The sequence below is a fragment of the Parasteatoda tepidariorum genome, chromosome 8, assembly GCF_982258835.1.
Source record: "Parasteatoda tepidariorum strain Cologne lab strain chromosome 8, Ptep-v5.0, whole genome shotgun sequence".
NCBI lineage: Eukaryota > Metazoa > Arthropoda > Arachnida > Araneae > Theridiidae > Parasteatoda > Parasteatoda tepidariorum.
Genome location: NC_141762.1, coordinates 42,767,904 through 42,793,196, shown reverse-complemented (window position 1 = coordinate 42,793,196; position 25,293 = coordinate 42,767,904). Strand labels below are relative to the sequence as shown.

Sequence of the window (25,293 nt, the reverse complement as noted above, 5' to 3'; positions counted from 1 at the left end):
CATTTTGGCAAAAAAAGGAAAGTTTAATTTTGTTTTTACTCAGTGATAAGTCTCTTGGGGAAACGTACACGTCTTCCAGATTTTGTCAGTTGTTGTGACGGCAAACTTGAAAAATCACTCGTAGAATTTGTGGACATAATTGGAAAATCACTCGTGGAATTACCAATGACTAAGTCATTAGTTTCACTAATTAAATCATTAAAAATAAATGCGGGTTTAACCTTATCTTTTGACGCACAAGTTTTCTTCCAATTTTTCTCGGTGGTAATGTATTTATCAGTTCTTGACAAAACTTCATGGGGGCCAGTGTAAGGGGCTGTGTTAACGGTGGGACCATTTTATCCACACGAAGAAATACATGGGTGCAATCCTTTAGTTGAGGATGCACAGATACTTTGTGTTGACCGTGAGCAGATGCTGGTGTTGGTCTCATGCTGCTCATTTTCTCTTTTAATTGTTGCTCAAAGGATAGTCTCAAGGCACTGGAAGGGTGTCGGAGAATATTTCAGCTGGTAGCCGAAGAGGCCTACCATACACTAATTCAGCACTGGAAACTTTTGTGTCTGGTTTGACAGCAGCTCGTAACACGAGTAAAATCACAGGTATGGTTTCAGTCCACTTAACGTTTTCGTGAGCTTTAATGGAGTTTTTTGAAACTCTGTGGAAACTCTCTATCAAACCATTCGATTGAGGGTGGAATGATGTGGTACGAATGTGATTTGTCCCGATGAGTTTGGTTAGTTCTTTAAAAAGAGAAGATTCAAACTGGCGTCCTTGATCTGTTGTCATGGTGGCAGGACACCCAAAACGAGATATCCAGCCATGGAACATTGCACGACACACAGTTTCAGCCATCATGTCTGCCAAATGTATCTGTCGATGATGGTGAGACAATATACTTTTCCATCAGACGGAGGCAAGGGACCTATCAAGTCTATGTGTATATGGGCAAATCTTGCATCAGATAAGGTGAATGTACCTAGGGGTTCTTTCGTATGCCTGTGTACCTTTGAACGCTGGCAGGCAGAACACCTTTTGACCCATTCTTTGACATGTCTTTTCATGTTAGGCCAAACTTATCTGGAAGCAATTAAACTGAAAGATGTTGCAGCACCAGCATGTACAAGATTGTGAAAATGTTCAAACACGGTTCTTCGAAAATTTTCAGGAACAAAAGGTCTAGGAGATCCGGTTGACACGTCAGATATCAGCTCAGTGGCTGACACTGGAGATGGTATGCTTCTCAGGTTGAGAGAAGATTTATCGTCTTTCTGGGTACTTTGTAACTCTTCATCACCTTGCTGTGCTCTGGCCAGCTGTTCAAAATCAGGAAATGAACTTGAAATTTGATCAATTTCAATTCGGGAGAGAGCATCAGCCACAGTGTAGCACACACCACTAACATGGCGCACGTCTGTACTGAATTGTGAGATAAAATCAAAATGACGCCATTGACGTGGGCTACACTTGTCTGGATTTTGCTTGAAGGCATAGATAAGTGGTTTTTGGTCAGTGTATATAGTGAAGTTTCTCCCTTCCAGCATGTGACGAAGGCGCTTGACCGAACAGTACATGGCAAAGAATTTTCTGTCATAGGTGGACCATTTTTGCTGACTTTTCGATAGCTTAACTGAGAGAAAAGCAATAGGCTCCCAGTCTTTGTTGTTAAGCTACATAAGAGAGCCTCCAATTGCTCTATGACATTCGTCGATCCATAGGCTTAACTGTGCTCCAGGGATCGGATGACGTAAGAGAGTTGCAGTGGCTAGAGCTTGTTTGGCATCAGTAAAAGATTGTTCAGCCTCTTTTGTCCAGTGAATTAATTCGTCTGACTTTTTTACCGCATGTCTAGATGAACTTGAGAGTTTTTGATTCCTTCCAAAAACTTATTTAACGGAGCTAATATATGAGCTGCTTTCGGTATGCACCGTCGATAAAAAATATACAACCCGAGAAATCGTTTTAAGTGCGTGAGAGTGTGAGGTTGAGGAAAATTTATGATACAATCGACACGATCTGATAAAGGTTCTATACCTGACTCCGAAACTTTGAAACCTAAAAAATTTATTTCAGAAACACCAAATATGCATTTTGACGGTTTCAAGGCTCAATCCAAAATCTTGTAAACGTTTGAATAAAATGTTAAGATGTTCAAGGTGTTCTTCGGGTGAGCGAGATGCGACAAGAATGTCATCGACAAAGACATAAACAAATGAGAGATCACGCGTGACTTGGTCCATAAATCTCTGAAATGTACCTGCGGCATTGCAAAGACCAAATTGCATTCGTTTGCACTCGAATAAACCGAAAGGTGTAACTATAGCACTTTTATGAACATCGTCAGGGTGGATAGGAATTTGATGGTACGCTTTAATTAAATCGATATGAGAAAACACGCGAGTACCATGCAAATCGGCAGTGAAATCTAAAATATTTGGTACATTATAGTTATCTTTAACGGTTTTTGCATTTAGGACCCGATAATCCCTAACTGGCCTCTACTCGTTACTGTCTTTTTTAGGCACCATGTGCAAGGGAGATGCATAATTGCTTTTATAAGGCTGTATATGGTCTAATTCAATCATGTTTTGAAATTCCACCTTAGCAATGCGAAGGCGATCAGGTGCAAGACTACGAGCTTTGGCAGTTACAGGTGGTGCTGTTGTTTTAATATGATGAACAACAGAATGCTTTACTTCTTGGTCAGGGCAAGGCGGTTTTGTAATATCGGGATATTTTTTTAAGAGTTCATGATGAATAGTATCACCTGTCACTGTTTTAACTGAATGGATTATTAACTGAATAAACTGAATATTAATATTAACTGAATGAATTACTATTACGCACTATACAATGACAGTTAAGATTAGTTTTAAAATCGAGTAATGTTTGTTTACTTAAGTCAGGCACTAAACTAAAATTATAAAGAAAATCTGCACCAATGATTGGTGTTGAAACGTTACCAACTAAAGATGACCATTCGAAAATTCTTTTAAAACCTAAATCCAAAGAAAACGTTTGTACCTGTATCGGTGATGTATTTGCAGTCGAAAGTGTCATTTTTGAGGAGTGTCTCTTTTGAAATTTAGATCCCGAAATTATACTTACATCAGAGCCTGTATCAACTAAAAAACGAACATTACTACGCCTATCCCGAACAAAAAGGCGACGAGAAGTATGTGGCACGGCGCTAGTCGCCACTACGCTTGGCCATTCTCGTTTTTTTTTCAAATCGACAAGGAGCAGAACATTTTTGGGCTTTTTTACCGTATTTGAAATACCAACAAAGTTCAAACTTTTCTTTTTAGATTGGCTTCGCCGCCAATTAAAATTTCAATCGCGACTTTGATTTCGACCACTAAAAATTTGGTCTATTCTCAAATTTATTTTTCGAATTTTATCTAAAATCTTATCTTCACTGGACGTAGAAGAAACTGAACAGGTACTTACTGGTGCTGGTGTTACCTCCAGGATACGATCTGGCACCTCCGCGGCTTTCTCCAGACCCAGAGGGGTAATAGCAGCAAGGATGGATTGAACTGATTCAGGCAAATGCGACTGGAAAAGTTCCAACATTAATTCGTTTGAAACACTATGCGACTCCGCATGCCGCTTCATAATTCTAAACAATTCACTGGGTCGACGATCTCCCAGTTCTTCCCCAACAAGCAATTTTCTAATTGCTGCGATGATTCACCCGTTCGCTTGATTAGCTGTGTCTTTACATGTGCGTAGGGATCTGTAGCATCAGGATTCAAAATTACGTCTCTGATGATTGCGGTTGCTTCGGGCGGCAGGTGTGCAATGATATAGTTGAATTTAGTCATACTTTCTGTAACTGCTTTCGGGCATCCTAGTTGGAAAGTACTTTCACGAATAGTAAACCATAGAGCTGGGTCAGCGAAATTGTATGAAGGTATTTTTACCGCGTCGACCATCTTAATTGTAAGTCCAGATATAAGTTGAAATTTACGGAATCGGAGTCCATAGTGTGTTTAGTAAATCATAATTTAGAAGCGTATATCTACTGTCCAGAAGGTCACCATTGTGGAGATAAGATGGGTATTGACAAATTAAAGATGCATTGGGATTTACGAAAGCAGATATTTATGTAACAAATAATGAGCAACGCCTGCATGCTAGGGTTACACGTGAACTACTGCATATCTCTGCAATACCTGACACGTTCTGTTGACTACCCTCAAGGGAAATTATTGATCGTGCAAAAGACACGCTGTGTTTTCAGCTTACAGCGAAGGTAAACTGCTGCCGTCTAGTGGTAGGTGTTTGAGGTTGGTTGCCACAGATGTATGAATGGGTTCGCCTTATAAACAGGTGGGACGTATGGTGTGGCAGAAGTCGAATCCTTGGCCATAGATGGAGCCACTGAAAAACAGGAATCGCGCACTCTCCCTTAAATTTGCTAGGTTTCACCAAGCAGGCTTGCCCGTGTGGCAAGTAGCATTAGAACCAACCAACCAGAGATCTGAATGGAAATAATTGACAATTGCGTAAACAAATACGAGAGGTTGTAGTGCAAAAGCGAGAGGGAGAGGGATTTTTTTATGAAAAAAATAATAATATATTGTCCATCTTGTCAGGTGCGGACTCGAATAAAATAAAGGTAAGTAATTTATAAGAGACAGTGTCTTATGACCAAGAAATACACTCAAATCTCTACAGCAGTCGATTTTATTGCATTATTCATTCTAGGCAAATCGTCTTTTTACGCCCTCATTATATATTCTAATAAAATTTTAATTAAATGCTTTTGAAGACCTCAGAATGTTAAGAAAAATCACCAAAGTAAATTAAGCTGGTGTAATTATTTTAAGAATTAGAGCCTCTCAAAGTTAATTTCGTTTCCGGTCGTTTTGGTGCTAAGTCATTCAAATCACATTTCCATAGATGAAAATCTATTTATTCAATAAAAAATTTATTTAGAGCATTCTGTAGATAAAAATAATTATTGTATTTAACAAAATCAATTTACAAATGAACTATACATATCATATTGATATCTCTAAATAAATTAATATATTAGTGAAATTTTCATACTACTAAAAATTTACTTGTAAAAGCAATCTAAAAACAGTTTTATCTTATTCTGAATAAAATATTAAAATTAGGATCATAAAATATAAAAAAATTCAAAGAAAGAAACAATTGTCTAAAATATGTAAGGCGAGTGGACTTGTGCCAAAATCAATATTTCATAACATTCACGTCTGAAGATAATATGACAAGAATCTTGAAGGATATTTAAAACATAAAATTTATACAAAAATATAACTAGAATATATAATGCATTGCACTTTGCTTATATTTCCTATAAATCACATCTGTGACATATTATTACTTAAAGCAATTCTAATTAAATTTATTTAAAACGTGAAATAATAAATTCCTTTCACGAAACGGAATAAATATTTCATTTCAGATTCAACGTTATTAAATTAATATATTGAAAAGATATTTTGAAATTTATTTTGGGATTCATTAGTTCTACGAAAGATTTTCCAGCATTTGAAAAACTGTTTCATTAAAAATGAATTATAATAGTATTAAAGACGCATTGCAATCCTCATTAAAATTATATATTTTAAATTAAGTTCCTTTTCAGCGGTAAAAAAAAAATATGAAAAAGAACCCGGTCATTTTAATTATGCGAAGGAAGCTAAATAAATGCCAGATCATCCCGTTATAAAAATATTTGTTCAGGTATCTGCCGTCAGTACCATACTTTTTTTTTAAATATATGAATATATATGGTTTTCTGTTGGTCAATAGAAAATTTGTATTTTATCTTGAACTAACTAATAAAACGTTTTAATGAGTACATCACGCTGACTAGCAAACAATAGGTCTTTTAATAATAAGTGATATAAATGAGATCCGATGTTAAAATTAGAGTGTAAATTTAAATATATATATATATATATATATATATATATATATATATATATTACATTACATTATGACCATCCTGTTAATAACATGTAGGACCACCTTTAGCCCTCGAAACTGCTAGCATCCGCCGTGGCATTGATTCCACAAGGTGCTGATAGGTAGTCTGAGGTATCTGGTACCAAGCGCTCACCAACTGGTCCGGCAATTCCTTCACATTGCGAGGGGGTAGCGTGGCAGCCCGAATATCGTTTTCCAAGTAGGACCACAAATGCTCTATTGGATTAAGGTCAACTGAATTTGGGGGCCAAGACATGACTTGAAAGTCACTGGAATGTTCCTCGAACCAATCCCTGACGATTCGACCCTTATGTCACGGTGCATTATTCTGTTGGCAAACACCATCCCCCACTAGAAAAACTGTTGCCATGAATGGGTGAACCTGGTCTGCAACTATGTTCAAGTAGCTTACAGACGTCAGGGATTGTTCTATGAAGATTATGGGTCCTAATGTGCCCCATGAAAACATTGTTCCTGTGCGAGAAACCATGAAAATCTGGGCGAGCCCATTGTTATAGATGGAGGGTTGTCATAATGTAATAGCTCTTTGGTGTATATATATATATATATATATGTGCGTACGTGCGTGCGTGCGTGTGTGTGTGTGTGTGTGTGTGTGTGTGTGTGTGTGTGTGTGTGTGTGTGTGTGTGTGTGTGTGTGTGTGTGTGTGTGTGTGTGTGTGTGTGTGTGTGTGTGTGTGTGTGATATAACCCTGTCGCTTGTAATAACAGGTTTACATCTCTGTTATCATTGGTGTATTCATACTAAGAAAATGCTGTCAAAACCATAATAAGTTATCAAAAGGTTTATTAAAAGATATGCTGGTGGTTATAACATTTCACATCCGCCCTCCCCAAGGGAGGGGGTGTGGACGTAACTCCGGATGGTTCCGACAGATGTTTTGTGGAACACGTTATTCAGCAAGAGACATGCGAAAACCTTAGGTCTTGCATTAAATGCAAACAGATTTTGGTGTAATTAGGTTACAGTCGTACATGCCATTGTAACTCTACGCACTATGGAAAATCATTTAATGCTTACTAATATTGAAGTGAAACAGGGACAAGATTCTAAAAATAACTCCTCCTTTCAAATATAAATCTAATTATTATTCAATGGTATGTTTTCAGCCTTGAATTCCCAAAATAGAATAGCTCTACGCTTACTCTTTAACAAGGACATTTTATGAAACCGAAAGAGTTTTAATTCTTTTATTAATACAAAAGTATTTATAATTTTTGTATTACATACATATATATATATACATACCCTCCAACTGCTACGGAATTTCCGTAGTTACAGAAATCTTCTTTTCAGACGGTAGCAAAATTAATGTCTTAATATTTAAAAAAAAATTAATTTTAGCGTAACTTGTCCACTATTACTTATAAAAGTGCAGGCCATATGGCTAGATTCTTAAGTTCTGATAAAAGTTTTATGAGAGATCCATTTGCTTTAAAAATTTCTACTTTGGTTCGCTACCACTAGAAAGAATTATTTTCAAAATCCTCATAAGTTGGAGTTATATATATATATATATATATATATATATATATATATATATATATATATATATATATATATATATATATATATATATATATATATATATATATATATATATATACAGCACAATAAAGATAAAAAGGATAAATAAAAAAAAAGAAACACGAAAAGTTTAAGAAAATTAATAGATTTTATTTACAGCGCATAAGCTGCAAGTATATGGAACTCATAAAATAAGTTTTAAATATAGGAAAAACATGAAAAATAAAAAATATTAATGAAAGGAAAAGAAGAAAAATCATTAAAATAAAATCTTTTTAAAAACTATTTAAAAAGCAATTTATTAAAAAAAATAATAAAAAGCCGGCAAGAAAAAAATATTGAAAAGATATAATCTCGCCATCAGCTCACACGTTGAACAGATTGTAACGAAAATAGAACACACTAAGTGAAAAAATATACGAAATAAAACAAATCAAGCAAAAAGATAGAAAATAAAATGTAAAAAAATACAGAATAAAACACGAAACGTTATCAATAAACCGAGTAGCGAATACAAATGAATTCACACTCACCGGAATCATTCAAGAATGATTTAAATTATTTTCGTAATAAAATTGTCAGATTACAAAATATGAAAACTGAAGAGCAAATAGAGTTAGATGCATAAATAGTGCATATTTTTTACTCAATGCCTTCTATTTTCGTTTAATTTTTTTTCAGTGCTCCTCACACTATTGTATTGATGTATTTTGCTTTGGATATATTAATACAGTATTAAAAGCACTCCTTTTTACGGATATAATCGTGCTGATGACGAGATATTTTTCTAATAACGTGTTTTTCGGCTCTTTAAAAAAAATTTAGTAAATTCCTTTTTTTTTCAAATATTTTTTAAAAAATATATTTTTTTTAATAATTTTCCTTCTTTTCAATAATCTTTATTATTTTCCATGTTTTCTCTATATCTGAAACTTGTATATAAATTGATATAGTTATACTGAAAAAGGAAATATACATTTTTTGATTGATAAAAAACAATGATTGAGGTATTGAATAACAAATAAAATCTGTTGTTGCATTTTTATATTTGTTTATGGTTTGATCTGAAGAAAAATCTTGAAATGGCATGTAATGAAAGGCGTGACTTTTTAAATTTGCAGTAACTGGAGTAAAAAAACGTTTTTGTGTAAGTTTATTTTTGCTGATTCCGGCTCATCCACCGATAAAATTTACAATCAACTCAATTAATCACCTCAACTCAATTAATCACCATAGTTTCTCTCTCAGTTTGCTTTTGTCAGTATCATATATATGAAGGCTTTCGAAATAATGTGATAAACCACGATAAATGCCATTTTTATTTCAAACTGTCGAGTTATATACTTTTTAAAATAGATGTCACCTAATAGATGTCATCACATACACCAAAATATTTTATTGCTTACAATTAATTCTTTTTCTTTTCTCTTTTTAAATCAAAAACACTTTTCTAAGTAACCATGAAACGTACTTTATCATTGTAAATATATATGTGCTTATCATCGTGCTTTATCCTTATTTATCATTATAAAAGCTATTTTTTATAAAAAAAACAGCTTTTAATTTAAACCAAATAATATATAATACGATTTCAGAAAGGTCACATCTAAAAATATTTAAAACTTGCCATGATGATTTTGCCATGAATTCATATTTTACGAATAGAATTCATTTTAATGTTATAAAATCGGTTATTCGGTAAGCATTCTAACTAGAAATTTACTTATTTTTTTCAATTAAGTCGTAGTTCTCAAGTTTATCAATTCAATTCAATATTTTTAATTTTTTGTCCAAATGAATGTAACAAATAATGCAGAGTTTTTTTTCTTCTAAAAACGTACCTGTTCTGATTTTTCATTCCTTTTCAAGATATATTTACTTAGAACAACTATCTGTTAATCAAAACTACTCACGCTGAGAGGTATTGGAGATATTGCTTAAACACGCTGTAAAAATTTTATTTACGGAATGAATTTAAGGCTCTTTACTTATGAAAGTGGAGAATATTTGGAAAAAAAGCTTTATCTTTAATCGATGTTTGAGGCAAATTACTTTCAGCTGTAAAGCACAGATTTAAATTGAAAGTTTTAAAATTATTTAAACTTGAAGATTGACTGATTAAACCTAGTTTTTTAGCTAAAGGGGGTTACCTTCGTGAAGTAGAAGATTAAAAATGAAACATGAACACAAGATAGATGAAAGACAAGATACGGTCATAATAGCTTATTTTTCTCCTGTATTTTAATTTATGAATGTATTTATTTATTTTATCATCATTCCTGTCATTTTGTAAGATGTTTATCCATGCTAAGGAACTGTAAATATGTAGTGACTAAAGAAATGTAAATTCTAACTTTTCTGTATTAAGTTTTTCAATTCTATTTTCTATAATTTTCGATATTGAGTTTTTAATTTTGAGTTTTCTATATTTCTACTTCGTAATCAGTATCAGTCGAAGCTGATACATAAGTAGTCCCCCATTGCTATACCTTAAGAACACTGCAGAAAAATTAAATTTATATTATTACAAAACATAGCTAAAGTTGGATATGAATTCGAGAAATAATATTTTTAAGAATACAAATGTTGAAAATGAATAAAAATGCAGTTAGGGGTCTAAGATGAGAAATGTCTACCTTACTTTTGATTTTACTAACGAATGCATATTACTTGAATATTTTAATATGAAAATATATTTTTTTTGAAAAATGTATTTATTAAATTATAAAAATTGAAGAAATTTGATTTATTATTCTTACACCAGTGATACTCTATTTCAAACCAGTTCTTCCTCATATATTTAAATCATGTTAGTTTTTAAACTAAAGCAAACAGAGTATGCAAAATAATAAATTTTAAGAGAATAAAATATTCATTACGGCGTAATGTGTTGAACTGATGTGCTTAGTTTGGTTTAGAAAATATTTTATTAATTTATTTTGGATATTAATGAGCTTATTTACATTAACTATGCATTCACTGTTCATCTATATCCAAACTAAACTCAATTCATAGAAAGTGTAAGGTAATATTTATGTATTAAAATGTTAGTTCACATTAGTTTTGTACTATTCACTAGTTAATAAAATCTAATTCATCCGTTTTGTTCTTTATTTGTAATTTATTCTCTCATAGGGGTAGCTTTTTTCAGGTAATCTTTGAGTTTTCTTTTAATCATTTTTTCAGTTTTTATTCGACTTTTCAAATTTCATTTTTTGACTCATATCTCACCTTATATAGGTCAGATAAAATCTTTTATGTTTGTTGTAGGCAAAGATGAGCTAAAGTTGAAACAAATAAGGCAAAAGAAAGAAACTCTAAGTATTATATATGAGGCTGGAATTTGCAGAGATTGAGACTGGTTGAGTAATACTTATTTTTAGATCATAACAGATAAATTATTTTAAATTTTTCATACTTCATAAATTTATTTTATAATTAGTGCAATGATTTTTCTAATATTTAAATTTGAAGGTACTGAAAAGGAGCATGGAAACTTTATCATGAGCCCCAGCTATGCACTATTATTATGATGACAAGCCCATAACCTTCAGCCTGCTTATATACTTTTAATCTTCAGTAAATTCGGTATCTATTAACATAATTGTAAGCATGATTAAAACTACAAATGCATCTTGCTCTTATAATTTTTAACTAATTTGCAAGCAGGCTTTGAGAAACAGGCTTATTAACTTCATTTAATAAGCCTATGTATAGTCAGGTCCAGGTGCAGACTAAGCCCTTCTCACTTTTAACGGGGGATGTATTTTTTAGACTTAATGCGATTAAATGTTATGTTCAAATCAATTCTTCTGCAGAACTAGTGCAACAGGTGTTAAGTGAATATAAATAATCTAATGATGAAGTTTTAAGACTTAAAAAAACTTCTTTAAATTTCATCTGGTTATATTACATAAATAGAAAATAGCTAAATGTATAGTCTCATCAAATTTTAAACTAATTTTGCAGCTTTAAGGCCAACAGCACAATAACCATAGTTAGACACATAGCCTCAAATAAGGGTGAGAGTTGGAACAGACAAAAATACTTACATATATTGTTCGAGAATTCAATTCTCACAAAATGGGTACATCTACGTAATCTTAAAGAAGGAGGTACCTGTTTCTGCTCTTTACACAATTAAAATTTAAATTCGTTTTTCTTCATATTCAATGATATTCAGAACAGCCTACCATTCAGAATTCTCAAATTTGGATTATTTGTGAATTTTTCTAGAAGTCTTGAAAACCAAAACATTGAACATTACAGCATTCCTATCGTAAAAACTTTGCTTAATTATAATGATAAAAGCTTTAGAACTTTGTTCTGTTGGTTTCCTGAACCTGACCGAAAACTAGGAAGTAAAATTTCTGATTCTTCAGCAAAATCTACCCAAAATCTTCAGCAAAAGTCTTCATTACTATCCACCGTCGTCATACTTTATTATTAATACTGGATGGATATAAATTATTTTCTACTACATGATTATTTTACAAGTAATTCAGAATATCATACTTCCACTTATGTAATGACCAATTTTTTGGACAGTGGAATGTAAGAAAATGATCCTTAAATAGCTCCATATAAAAATATCAGTCAAGAACAAGCTTTCCAACGTCTTAGAACTCGTCCACCACTGAGAAGCAATTCAATTGCCTGGAAATGCATCATGTTGGATGGCCTAAAACCCGCTGCCATCCCACAATGTCTGACTAGTGTAAGAAAATTAAAATTGGAGTCCTATGTTTGATTTGAGTGAGTTCAGATTACGTTAAAAACACGAGGCTATATAGACTTTTTCTAGAATGGAAAAATATTAACCGAATCGATTAGCCTGTCAGATATAATAGCATGGATTCTATAGTGAATGCATGGGACTACCTTTGGCAAGTTGCTTCTTTAAGTCTTCCGTCATTACATTTCGGTGGTCGACAACTTAATTGGTAGCATTGAAAATAGATAGCACTTAGAAGTGGACACATTGGTTGTTAGAATACATTTTTTGTAACGTTTTCCCAAAAATTTTCCCCGCAAAACTGTGATGAAGTGTTTTTTTCTGGGAAGATACTTTTTCTTTTTTGCTGCCGTAAATTTTTTTGCTGCAAACAATGTTTGTGCGTGAATATATGTAAAAATGCAATATTTCAGTCAATAAGAAACTGTTTAATCTATATTTAATCTATTCCTGTTTCTAAGCTTCTTCATTTTCAAATTAGACACGGAAAATAGGTCGTACCTTAATTTTTGAAGAACAGAGTAATAATTTAAAAGTAAGCAATTTACTGAAAGCAATAAAGACCTATTGAAGTTCCTGTGAAATATTTTAATGGTTTGTTTTAAAAATTTCGTTTTTGTATTTATAGAACTTAAAAAGTGTTTGAGGATTATTTATATATATATATATATATATATATATATATATATATATATATATATATATATATATATATATATATATATATATATATATATATATATATATATATATATATATATATATATATATATATATATATAATCAGTTTTTTATCCATTTCGGTTTTTTCCAACATTTAAGATTTAAATGTTCTATATTTAATCATTCTGGTCATCGAATCACTAAATAATGATAAAATACTTGCTCTTTTCATGCTTCAACAATAACTTGCGATCATCAGCGGGTATTTTTTTTTACATCTTCCTATGCAATTTTTTTAAAAAATCTTTAAAGGTGCTGTCAAGTCTGTACAAACTAAGAAATGTTCTTTTGAGGAAAACAAATTTTAAATTAAGCATTAATAAACGAATTAAGATTTTTTGCCTTTATTTTGAATAATAAGCGCAAAAAATCTTAATTATTTTGTTTGATTCTACCAAAATGTAATAATGAAATTATATAATACTAGGAGGCTCCGCCCCCTGCTCGCTAACGCTCGCCAACCCCCGAGAATTGCTACGCAATCCTATGTGGTTCACGCCGTGAACCATGGCTCGCTGCGCTCGCTCGCCAATGAACACAATGTTCTAGCACAAAGACAAAATATATTATCATCAAAGACATAGTATTGTACTTATGTAGATGAATTCTACCAATGTTCTTATTGGCTTTTAAAAAAGTATATTAGTTATTTAGATTGTACATGGTGAAAAAATCAAAACATTAGCTAAATAAGAAACATATTAGCAAAATAAATTATCAAATATTGCTTCACTAATATTCTGCATTTTAAAGAGTGAAAATTCAATGCATAAATAAACGCGAAATATAAAAAAATTCAATGTATTCAATACAAACACTTAAACGTTCTTTAGACGTTTAGGTAGCTCCCAGTAGAAAAATATCAATTCAACAGCGGCCTTTTAAAGCATTCTCACTTCAATTAATTAATTAATTCCTAATTGGGTATAATATGAAAAAAACACAACTACTTCGATTTAGTAGGAACAACATATGACGCAATGCTAAACGAATGGAATTTAGTTGTTGTTTATTTAGTTATTGTTATTAGTAGTTGTTGTTATTTGTTTTAGTTGTTGTTGTTTATTTAGTTGTATTTAGTTTCAATAACTTTTCTTTATAATGCAATAAAATCTGGCGAGCTGCTATTTAAACGATCGAACACTTCGTTTGTTTATTTGTGGCTTGAAGTTAGGCTCGCAGAAAATGCCGTTCATGGGTTAAATTTAGTAGGAGCAACACAACCTGTGACGTAGGCTATATTATACCCAATTGAGTTTAAATTAAATATTGTCATGTTTTTACTTTAACTGCATACCTATTTTTCTGAGAGAGTATCTCTAATGTACTTTGAGCGGAATCTTGATCTGTCTTGCCATTAAATATTTCAAGTCGACTTTTGATTTCTTACTCAAGTATTGCCCTAGTTTGTGTTAATAATTACTAGATTTTAAAAACTCTCATTTGCAAAGTATATAATAAAATCTATTTTTCGTTTCTTATTATAACAAGTAAACTGTTGACAAGGAAACCAAAGTTTGAGGACTTGAAAATTTTAATGAGACTTAAAACGAATTATAAATTTTTCTTTATACTAATTTCGTGATATTTTGTTTAATCTGACCATTTGAAAAGACTTAATATGCCTCAAAACTTTTAAAAATAATTGTAAAAATGCATTGTTATTAGGACGACTTTATTCATTTTTCCTTCGATCACTGCAAATAGATATTTTTCTGTAATTTGTTTTTATTTAAAAACATAATTTTAAAAAATATTTCTTTAAAGAATTTTTGAATATTAATTAGATAAAAAATAAAAACCATCGTTGTACTAAACATATCTTTATAATCTATAATTTTTTCTCTGTTCATATTTACCTTGAAACAATTATAATACAATTTTTTTCTTAAACCGAGCAAAAATATATGTTAAATTACGTGATATTAAATTACATATTATAAAAATATTACTCATTCTGCTAGTCTAACTCAAAATATTTTATGTTATTAAAAAATTGGAAATAACGATTCTTGTCACATAATAATTAGTGAAATAACCAATATTAGTAATAAATAGTGTTTCCAAACATCAGATAATCAAGTAAATACATTTTCAACTCATAGAAGTCCATTAAGTTACTTACGGGTCTATTAAGTTAGTCATAAAAATCTGTATTGTCATTGTACCATTTGGGAAAGTCATTTGAAGATGAAACTACAAACATTAAGTGTGTAAAAATATTTCATAAATATTTATTTCTATCTGTTTATACGGTTCAAATTAATTTCTTGCTTTAATAATACAAATATTTTTGGGCAAAATAATTTTTCTATACCAAAGTAAACTAATTTCGGCTGAGAATAATCTTATAACAGACATTTTAAGGTTTTCCAAAAAAAAGCGCCATATCACACTAGTCCTTTTCTGTTCCACAATCCTAATAAACTAAAAACAGAATTTCATGCTGAGCATTCGAGTCTTAGTGCAGATTTAAAAGTAAGGGAATAATATAAAGATGTACATATTTTCTAAGTTTAAAGTTAAGCACGTGAAGGATACATAAATATTTTATACATATTTAATACTATCTACTAATAAGTTTCAAATTAATTTCCTGCTTTAATAATACACATATATTTCTGGGCAAAATAGCTTTTCTCTACGAAACTATGAAAATCCTTTTCATTTCGGCTTAGAGCAATCTTTTAACAAGCAGTTTAAGATTTTCCTAAATAAAAAATACCATATCACACTAATCATTTTCTATTTCACAAGCTTAATAAACTAAAAACAGAATTTCATGCTCAGCATCAGAGTATTAGTACAGATTTAGAAATAAGTTTTTGAAACTCAACTTAATCCCATTTAATTTTGGAAAATTCTGAAGCGTGTTAGGATACAGCTAAGACCATATAAACCTCTTTTGTGCTTACCAAAGCATTTTGCCGGTATGTAAATATTCATTTTAAGCGAAGAAATAAGCTTGCTGTACTTGATTCTCTCCTTTGATCTTCAAAGTAATTAACTCCTGACAAAGCATCTCGCTTGCATGGGTATTAGAGGTCGTCATTCAAACCACTTCCTTTAACTTTTAATTTATTGACTAGCCCGTAAGTAGAATTTAAACACTTAATCATTCAATATGATTTTAACCAATGTCATATACCTTATCTAAGTCTGTAATCTTTGTTAAATGTAGCTATTCATGCGTGATGAATTTCGATTTTTTTTTTAAAAAAAAATAACAATAATGATAATGCAGAATTAGAGATTATAAGACAAATTAGACTTATCAAATCAAAAATATAGGCTGTTTCCGGGTTTGGTGGAAACTTGTGAGCTGAGAGTGCTTAAACGATGTTTCAACGTAAAAGTAATTGTAGCTAAGAAAATTGTAAAAGACACAAATAAATAAAAACTGAGCACAATAATATAGTTTTTAGTCACCCAAAATGTGGAAAGAAATATTGACGCTGAATTAGACAATTCTTCGATATACTAATAACCACTACCATCTTTCTATATATAACCGTCATTGAACAATTGACTCAATTTTGAGTTCAGGGCTACCAATGCTCAACTTTGTAGCCATGTAATTTTGAACCAAGTCCAGTAATGGGAGAGAATTGGGAGAAAATTTTGTATTGGGAGAAATTGGGAGAATTGGGAAGTATTGGGAGAAAATTTTGGTTGAGAAGGACTTTTAGATAGAACTAACCTCCTTAACACGTAGAGGGAAATTACGAAACCTCCTACTTTTAGCTTGATGGCAAGGAGACTCTAACACTTGAGCCGTCAACCACTAAGGTTATTTTACGTCAGCACTGTGGTCAGTGCGAGCTGGGTATGGAATTCGTTTCGAGCAGCCACCTCTGAGATTTGAACTCTTATCACCTAATTGAGAGACGAGTCACTACTGCTCTAACCACTAAACATGACAAACACGAAAAAATTAAAAAAAAACATGGAAAACTATCTATTCCATACATTATATGGAGTTTTTATATTCAAAGATTGCGAACTAAAGTTATTATTCCACACGTAACTAGCCCTCAAAGTAATATCCCTGTTTTAATCGATAAAAAAATAGAATAGTCCGATTACCTCCATGTTTTGTGCAAATACCATCGCTTTGCCGTCTCCTCTCTTTCGATTTTGGCAATCCGTGTAGTGGCAAAGGATTTCTATCCTAAAAGGCAGATCACGTGAATACGGCATGTAGCTTAAGCATTTCATTATTTTTGAACTTCATTTGTTATCTAAATGCTTTGAAAATCCTATTAATCCACTTTGTCACATTTTATTCATACCTTAAAGACATTGGTTTCCTACCATTAATTTAACTTATGGCTCATAAAGATTTATATTGATAAAACTATCTGTAGTTGATATATAGCCATAACTAGCTCTTGCATCAATAACTTTCAAATAATTGACTAACTACACAGCTAATTGAAAAAATACTTGTTCACTGAAATTTTAAAAACGAATTTAATAAAAGTAGTTGTTTCACTAAAAAAAGTTTTTCTAAATGAAACATATTAAATTTTTTTTTTAAAAAAAAGCATACATTTTGTTAAATGAAAATCCTAAATGAATATGCAATACATTTACTCGCGAGGACAAAACTTATCTTAAATTACATGTAGTTAATAACTTTAATGACGCATATTTTAACCTTAATTTCAAAAGTAACTTCGCTAAAGAAAAAAAAAAGAGACAAATGCAATCAACAATTGATTGATTGAATGTAGAAGTTTTATGGCACAAGATCCAAAGGAGGATATGCTGCGCCAAACAATTTGTTGAGTTAGATCTAATGGTAAATTGCACACAATAGTTTCATTGTCGTAAAATAAATGAAACGAATAAAATTGTTTATCTCAAGACACGTATTTTTAAAAGTTCATAAAATCAATAAAAGCGTAATTCTATAAAATACACAGAAAAGGTAAAACGGTTCATGGGTAGGAAATAAGAGTGAATAAAATCAGATAAAACAGTTATATACAATATAAAATACCAATAGCTCGCAGAAATGCGAAAATGTTAGGATGATGAATATCATCTAACAAATCCTTCATACATAAAATCGTGCTATTAAAAAAGGTAAGACGATGTTGGTTAAAACAAGGGCAAATGGTTAAAATGTGATGAACCGTAAGTAAAGTATTGCAAGAGTCGCATTTGGGAGGAGATTCTCCAAACAACAGATGAAGATGCGTGAGTCGAGTGTGGCCGATTCTGAGACGATTAAGCTTTACATCTGCATTACGTAAACGTAATACAGGTAAGGGGTCTATATATGGTTTGATGTTATGAAGTTTATTTTGAGTTTGAAGGTCCCAATGCTGTTGCCAAAGGGACGAGATGAGCTGTCGAACATGTAGTTTAATGTCTGAGAATGGTACAGATATTGTTAATTCAGTAGTTGCAGATCGTGCTGCAGAATCAGCCAACTCATTCCCTGGGATACCGACGTGACTCGGTATCCAGCAAAATGAAATATTAAATCCCTTCTTGTGAAGAGCGATTAATAAATGATTAATGAAGCATAAAATTGGGTGAGTGTCACTGCGAAAATTTTCTAACTGGTTCAAAACGCTCTTACTATCGGAGTATATAAAATACTTTCGTTCGGAGCGTGAAGAAATCAGCCGCAATGCCAAAAGGATGGCAACAGCTTCCGCAGTGAAGACGGAACAAATATCTGGGATCTTGTAGCTATAAGTATCATCAGCGATGATGACACCACAGCCTACGTATTCCGTCGATTTTGATCCGTCAGTATATACAGGCATATACTCAAAATATTGGTGGCGATGAGAATTGAATATTTGTTGATAAATGATGGATGCAGCATTAGATTTACTGTACAACTTAAAAAGGGAATAAAACTGATATGGTGAGATGATCCATGGTGGTATGAGAAGATGATCTATTGATTGTGTTGGCACCTCACAAATGTTAAATGTTTGTATGAGAGAACGCACGCGAGCATGAAATGGACGGACATATGAAGGTTTAGCGTCATACAATCGTTCCAAGCTTGATGGAAGGACATCGTGTTTTAGAGGGTGAGATTTGCAGGATTTCACACGATAGTAATACGCTAAAGACAATTGCATGCGACGAAAATCGAGAGATGATTGGTGACAAATGACATATAAACTCTCTACTGGTGAGGTGCGGAATGCACCACTACATATACGTAAAGCCGTATGATGTACTGTATCTAAACGCCTTAAGTTGGAAGCAGTAGCAGTACCATAGACTGCACAAGCGTAATCTATACGTGATAGTATTAACGCTTTGTACAGTCTGAGTAGGGCGATACGATCCGCACCCCAAGAAGTATTCGACAAAACGCGTAATATATTCAAAGTCTTCTCACACCGTTTTCTTAGATGTAAAATATGAGGCTTAAAAGTGAGTTTGTGATCAAATATAACACCTAAAAACTTTAATTCGGATACAACGGGTATAGTAATGTTGTTAATAGATATAACAGGATCAAAATGTATTCTGCGTAATTTACAAAAGTGAATGCAAGAGCTTTTAGCGGGTGAAAGGGCATGACCATTTTGCTCACACCATTCCACAATTTTATTTACAGTCAACTGCAGTTGACGCTCAATGACGCGCATGTCAGATCCTGTACATGACATGTTCAGATCGTCAACATATAGTGAACCAAATACGGAAGGAGGCAGCACGTTCAAGATTTGTGATACATGAATAATGAAGAGTATGACACTTAAAACACTGCCTTGAGGGACGCCTTCAGTCTGACTGAAGAGATCAGAAAATGTAGTTCCCAGCTTTACTCGAAAATACCGCTTCGACAGAAAGTTCTTGAGAAAGATGGGTAGATTTCCACGAAGTCCCATGTCGTAGAGTGTCTTCAAAATTCCGTACCGCCATGTCCGATCGTAAGCCTTCTCAATATCAAAGAAGATAGAGACGAAATGGTTACGTCGAACAAAGGCGTTACGAATTCTTGACTCAAGAGCAACGATGTTATCAATCGTGGATCTTCCCTTACGAAAACCGCTCTGGAAGTCAGGTATGAGATGATTTTTTTCGAGGTAGTATACCAGGCGAGAGTTGACCATCCGCTCAAACGTTTTCCCAAGACAGCTGGTTAAAGCTATAGGGCGATAGTTAATAGGATCCTTAGGGTCTTTACCTGGTTTTAATATGGGTATCACACTTGCTTCACGCCAACGTGACGGGTACGTTTGTTCCGTCCATATTCTATTGAATAGAACGAGAACATTTGACAACGACGTCCGATCTAAGTGGCGGAGCATGTGATAGGTGATACCATCAGGACCAGGGCTTGTATTATGAGACTGATAAAGTGCTCTCTGTAATTCTACAAAATTAAAATTACTGTTATAGTGGAAGAGGCGGCGCGTATTAAAGTTGATGTTATTTCGTTCGGCGATCTGCTTATGGTATTGAAATGCTCTACTGTAACTCTCTAGACTAGAGACAGCAGCAAATGTGTCACCAAGCATATTACAGACGTCGACAGGAGCTGAGTAAATGGTACCGTTTCGTTTGAATACCGGAAGGTGAAATTCTCGGTATATGCCGTTAGCCCTTTTGACTCTCGACCACACTTGTCTGGGAGAAGTAGTAGATGTTATAGAAGAGACGTAACGGCACCAAGAATCTCTCTGACTATTGCGCCTGACCTTTCGTGCTATTGCTTTAGCCCGTTTAAAGGCTAAAAGGTTAACAGTATTAGGATAACGGCGGAAGAAGTTCCACAAGCGTCTCTGCTTCTTGTAAGCAGCAGCACATTCCTCATTCCACCACGGCTTGCGATAGCGAGGAAGCGAACTTGACGACTTGGGTATACTATCTTCTGCCGCTTGGAGAATTACAGACGTAACCCGATCAACTGCTGTATTTATAGTATCATGTAATGCAATCAACAAATCAGACGAAGCAAATACTGCTGACTCTTTTTCATTTTCTAGAAAAAATAATTTTAATTAATCCTATTGGGAATACAATTGTAATTTCCGTAGATTTATTAACTTTAGAAGGAGAATTAATTATAAAATTTTAATCGGAGTTTTTAACAAAAAAATATTGGCAAATCAATCAAAATTTTAAATGATTAGTGTGGGTTAAAAATTATTCTTGTTTTAAACAATTGGGATGTTTTCTTTTCAAATTTTTTTAGACAAATATTTACTCGATGCTTTTTAAGTAAATATATTAAAGTAATGAGAATCCATGTATTAATCATATTTCTGACTTTATTATTTAAAATAAAAAAAATACCTAAATTGTAAGTTATAGATTTGTTACATTGAATTCTGAAACTCGAATATAACTTACAAGGAATATGTGAATTTAAAAGGATACATCACATTGCAGAGATAAGATGGATTACATCAAATATCAGACCTTACGCAACTAGCAATTTGTCTATCACATTATTGCGTGCAAGAGAATCCTTTTTGTTACGTTTTTGCTGATATTTTTAGCGTCAAAGAGCATATAATCAGGCATTGAACATTTTGTATCCTTCCTAATTGGCTAAAGTATCTCTGGAACTCTGTGTTTGATGGCACATTTCATTCATTTCCTGCTCCCTAAAAGCAAAATTTTAATCGTCAAACAATTGCCAAATAGAGTATATCGTTAATAAAAACTGTTAATTTTTTTTGTCCCTCTAGACCACGCAAATCTCCACAGATCTGATGGCAATACAAAAGTAAACTGTTCCCTAACCACTAGAAACAGAAATTATATTCTGAAAAAAAATTTGTTGAAACTGAAATTTTGGTCACTTTCAAACTAACTAAAATATTCAAATTCCAACTGTACATTTTTACCGGATGACAATATAAGTGACGGTTGTTTCATAAATACACGAGAAAAATTTACTGCAGATCACAATTTTGACCATCTTCTAGCATTAGCAATTAACAATTACAAAAATGAAAACAACAGAGCAAACTAAATTTTCGTTGACAATCAAAATTGTGACTATTTTCCAACTAGATAGAGTGCTCAAATTTCAATTGTAACTTGTGTGTGACAGCAATACAAATGACAGTTGAGTCTTAAGTAACACGATCAAAAATTACTGCCAATAACAATTTCGACCATCATTAGAAAGTTAACAAATGCAAAATAAAAGCATAAGAAATTACTAAAATAAATTACAAATTTTAAAACTATGTTAATTCCGAATATTTTATTTTTGATTGACCTGAAAAAATAGTTAAAGGTGCATCCCTTTCGTAATTACATAATTCAAACATTACTAGAAATTCTTCCAAGATTTTCGAATGTGTCGCTTTTTACATTTTTTGTTTCAGATCAGACAAAATCAAGATTACATTTCCTTGTTTTAAATTTTTAGAACACTTTAATTTTTTGTAGAAAATTGAAAGATAAATTTTATATTGTAATAAAATTATTGATGCATAAAAATATTATTGTGTTTATTCCTTAATACATAATTTGCTTTATTTTTATTCAAAAATAACATAGATTCTAAACTTTTTAAAACTTTAATTTTTCAAAGAATTTTCAGTTTCAGGAACAAAGAAAACTTAACTATTCCATGTTAATACAAAAGAAGTAAAACAGGATCAGTACGTTTTGCATTAATGTATCTTTTTCATTTTTTTCTACTTATACAACAAACAAAACAAAAAAAATATATAACTTATAGTTTTTTGCATTGAAATACCAAAAGGAGGAAAGAAATATATTTTTTGAATTTCTAAATCTCCCGATTTATTCAAATAAGCGAAAATAAAAAAGAAAACCGAAATCATTAATAAAAAATTGCAATAAGGCAACAAAAATACAAAATTATTCAATCTTTTTCCATAAGCAAAAATTTTATCATCTTTTTAATTCCATTACACATAAAAATATTAAAAGAACATTAACGATTAAAAAAATATCTCACTTTAAAAGTATTTAAATTAGAGCTCATTCATTTAAAAAAATTACATTTTCACGATTCGTTTAGATTTGTTTCATTATTATTACGATTTATTTTATATAACAAAAGACTTTTCTTTATGAAAACGTCTTTCTTGAAATATACAGACGTAGAAAAGGAAAAATGTTTAATAATTATATTCTTAGAAATTTATAGCTTTTGATTTTTGTCGGTGTTTAATGGAGCGAAGCGAGCAATCTCCTGGGAATTTTTATAGAACAGAGGAATAAAAAATAAGAACATAATTGTTTTGTCTCTTTTTTTTTAGTTCAAAGAAAAATTTCAATTTCTGGAAAACTAAATAAAACAACTTTTATCTTTTACTGTTTGCATTACCTGATTTTCAATGAAATAACCAATTCTAAATTACAACATTTTATTAATAATTACATCATTGAATTGCAAATGTCATTATTAGTAAAGAAGGCTTTATACCCTGGGCAATTTTTTTTTCTCTGAATGGCCAGAGAAATACGTTATATGTTTGACAATTAAAAATAAATAAAAAAATCGATAAAGCTGCAACGTGAAGTGGTACCTGAGACAACTATGTGCTGTACCTTAAACCATAAAATGCCTCACCTTGAAAAGCATTTATTTTTATTTTTTCGTGTGAAATTGGGCATTCATGCGATTTATCTATACTTTAATGGCGTCATAGGTTTGGTTTTCAAAAAATGGCAAGCGTCATAATTTTGATCTTCATCACTCAGTATTTCTGAATGACAAGTACATCCAGTCTTGCATATATTTAATTTTTTTATCAAATACAACAAAATAACTGATACGCAAGAAAAAAATAAAACATTGAAATTGTAATTAAAAATAAAAAATATACTCTCTCTTCAACAATAAAAAATGGCTAATTGCTACCGCACATTTCGAAATTGCCGTATGTTGATATGATGAGCTAGCTGCACTTTAAATAATTCAGGATAAAATTACGGTAAAATCCATTTTTTCTGGAACATGATAACAAACAAAAATCTGATTTACCGTAAAGACATTATTTTACGCTAAAAATGGATTTTATGGATGATGCACCATAATTGCCGGTACTTTGCAGCTTTATTTGGCTCAGAATTTTTTTACGGTGTGTGGAAAAAATTATTCAAAATACCCAATCATTAGGGAATCAAGAAAATCAAAATAAGACACATACCTTTAATCATAATCGGAAAAACATGAAAATTTAGCAGTTTTAAATTTTCTAAATCTGAGGAGAGATAGGTGAAACCCTTTTCCGGTAAATAGCGACTTTGAAGGTTAAGTTTTGGGTCTTAATGGAAGTCGTATTTCCCTTTATTAGAATTCTTCTTTAGCTAATAGGCTTATATGCCTCTGATCTATAATTTCAGTACCATAAAAAATACCCGTAGTGAAGTAGGAAAAGTTTTACATAATCACAGTAACATGACCTTGACAGTTTTTGGTTTCTTGCGCAACGACGACGAGCACTTGCTCTATATAAAAGCAATATTTAAGTGAGGGAGAATTATTAAGAGTCTTTAAATTACTTAAAATACCAATTATAGGTCTAGATATTTTTACTCAATTAGTAATTCTAAGAATAATAACCATTAGTTTTTCATAATGTATTTAAATATTTATCAAGCAATTTAAAAATAAATATCGAAAACATTATCGGGCAATTTGGAGATAAATCACAAAAAAGTTATCATGCAATTAAAAATTAAATTGCTGAAGGAAAAACAATCATTATTTATTTGTACCAGTTCAATGAATAACACTGACACTGGTCCAAGAGTAAAACAAGCATTCATTTCTTTCTTTGATTTTTCTAGATTTGAAAAAAAAATTTCTATAAAAAGTAGCATATTTTCTCAAACAAAAAGTCATTTTGGTACTTATCTGTAAGAATTCTATTTTAAAGTTTAAGTTTAATAGGATTTTATTTTATCAGAATTTTGTAAATAAAAAAGTTCCTCAGAGCGCATATTTTAAAAATCTGAAATGACCACCAACCTGCTGTTACTTCTATCAAATACATGAAAGGAAATGCAGAATTCATCTCTAGTTGGCTCAAATATTTACACTGTTTAAGGCAGATTTAGTAATCGCAGTTTTGCGTAATAGAATTCAATCCTAATGGTTCGTAAGGGTGACTGATGAACAATAGTCTAGTATTTTCCGCAAAACTAAACCTATAATTATTTACATTTTTATGCATTTTGAAAATGGGAGAATCTAATCTTTCAACGGTAGTGGGTTACTAAAACTGAAAATGAAATATAAAATATGAAACCCTATTTTAAAAACTCAATTTTCAAGCATTACAAAAGTTTGCGACAAAATACAGCTTCCTCAGTTTAAGTAGAGAAAATTTGTTAT

At 31.7% G+C, this 25,293-nt stretch overlaps 1 protein-coding gene across 1 annotated transcript; it reads right to left on the bottom strand.

Moving 5' to 3' along the window:
* Positions 1–2,069: 2,069 nt before the first annotated feature.
* LOC147806108 (uncharacterized) lies at positions 2,070–20,940 on the bottom strand. The gene is made up of 6 exons (XM_087149537.1): positions 20,931–20,940; positions 18,588–20,871; positions 17,061–17,145; positions 3,451–3,558; positions 2,510–2,798; positions 2,070–2,425 (listed from the first exon to the last, which is right to left on the bottom strand). Exons 1-6 carry the CDS (start codon positions 20,938–20,940, stop codon positions 2,070–2,072), a joined length of 3,132 nt encoding a protein of 1,043 aa, XP_087005663.1.
* Between the last annotated feature and the right edge of the window lie 4,353 nt (positions 20,941–25,293).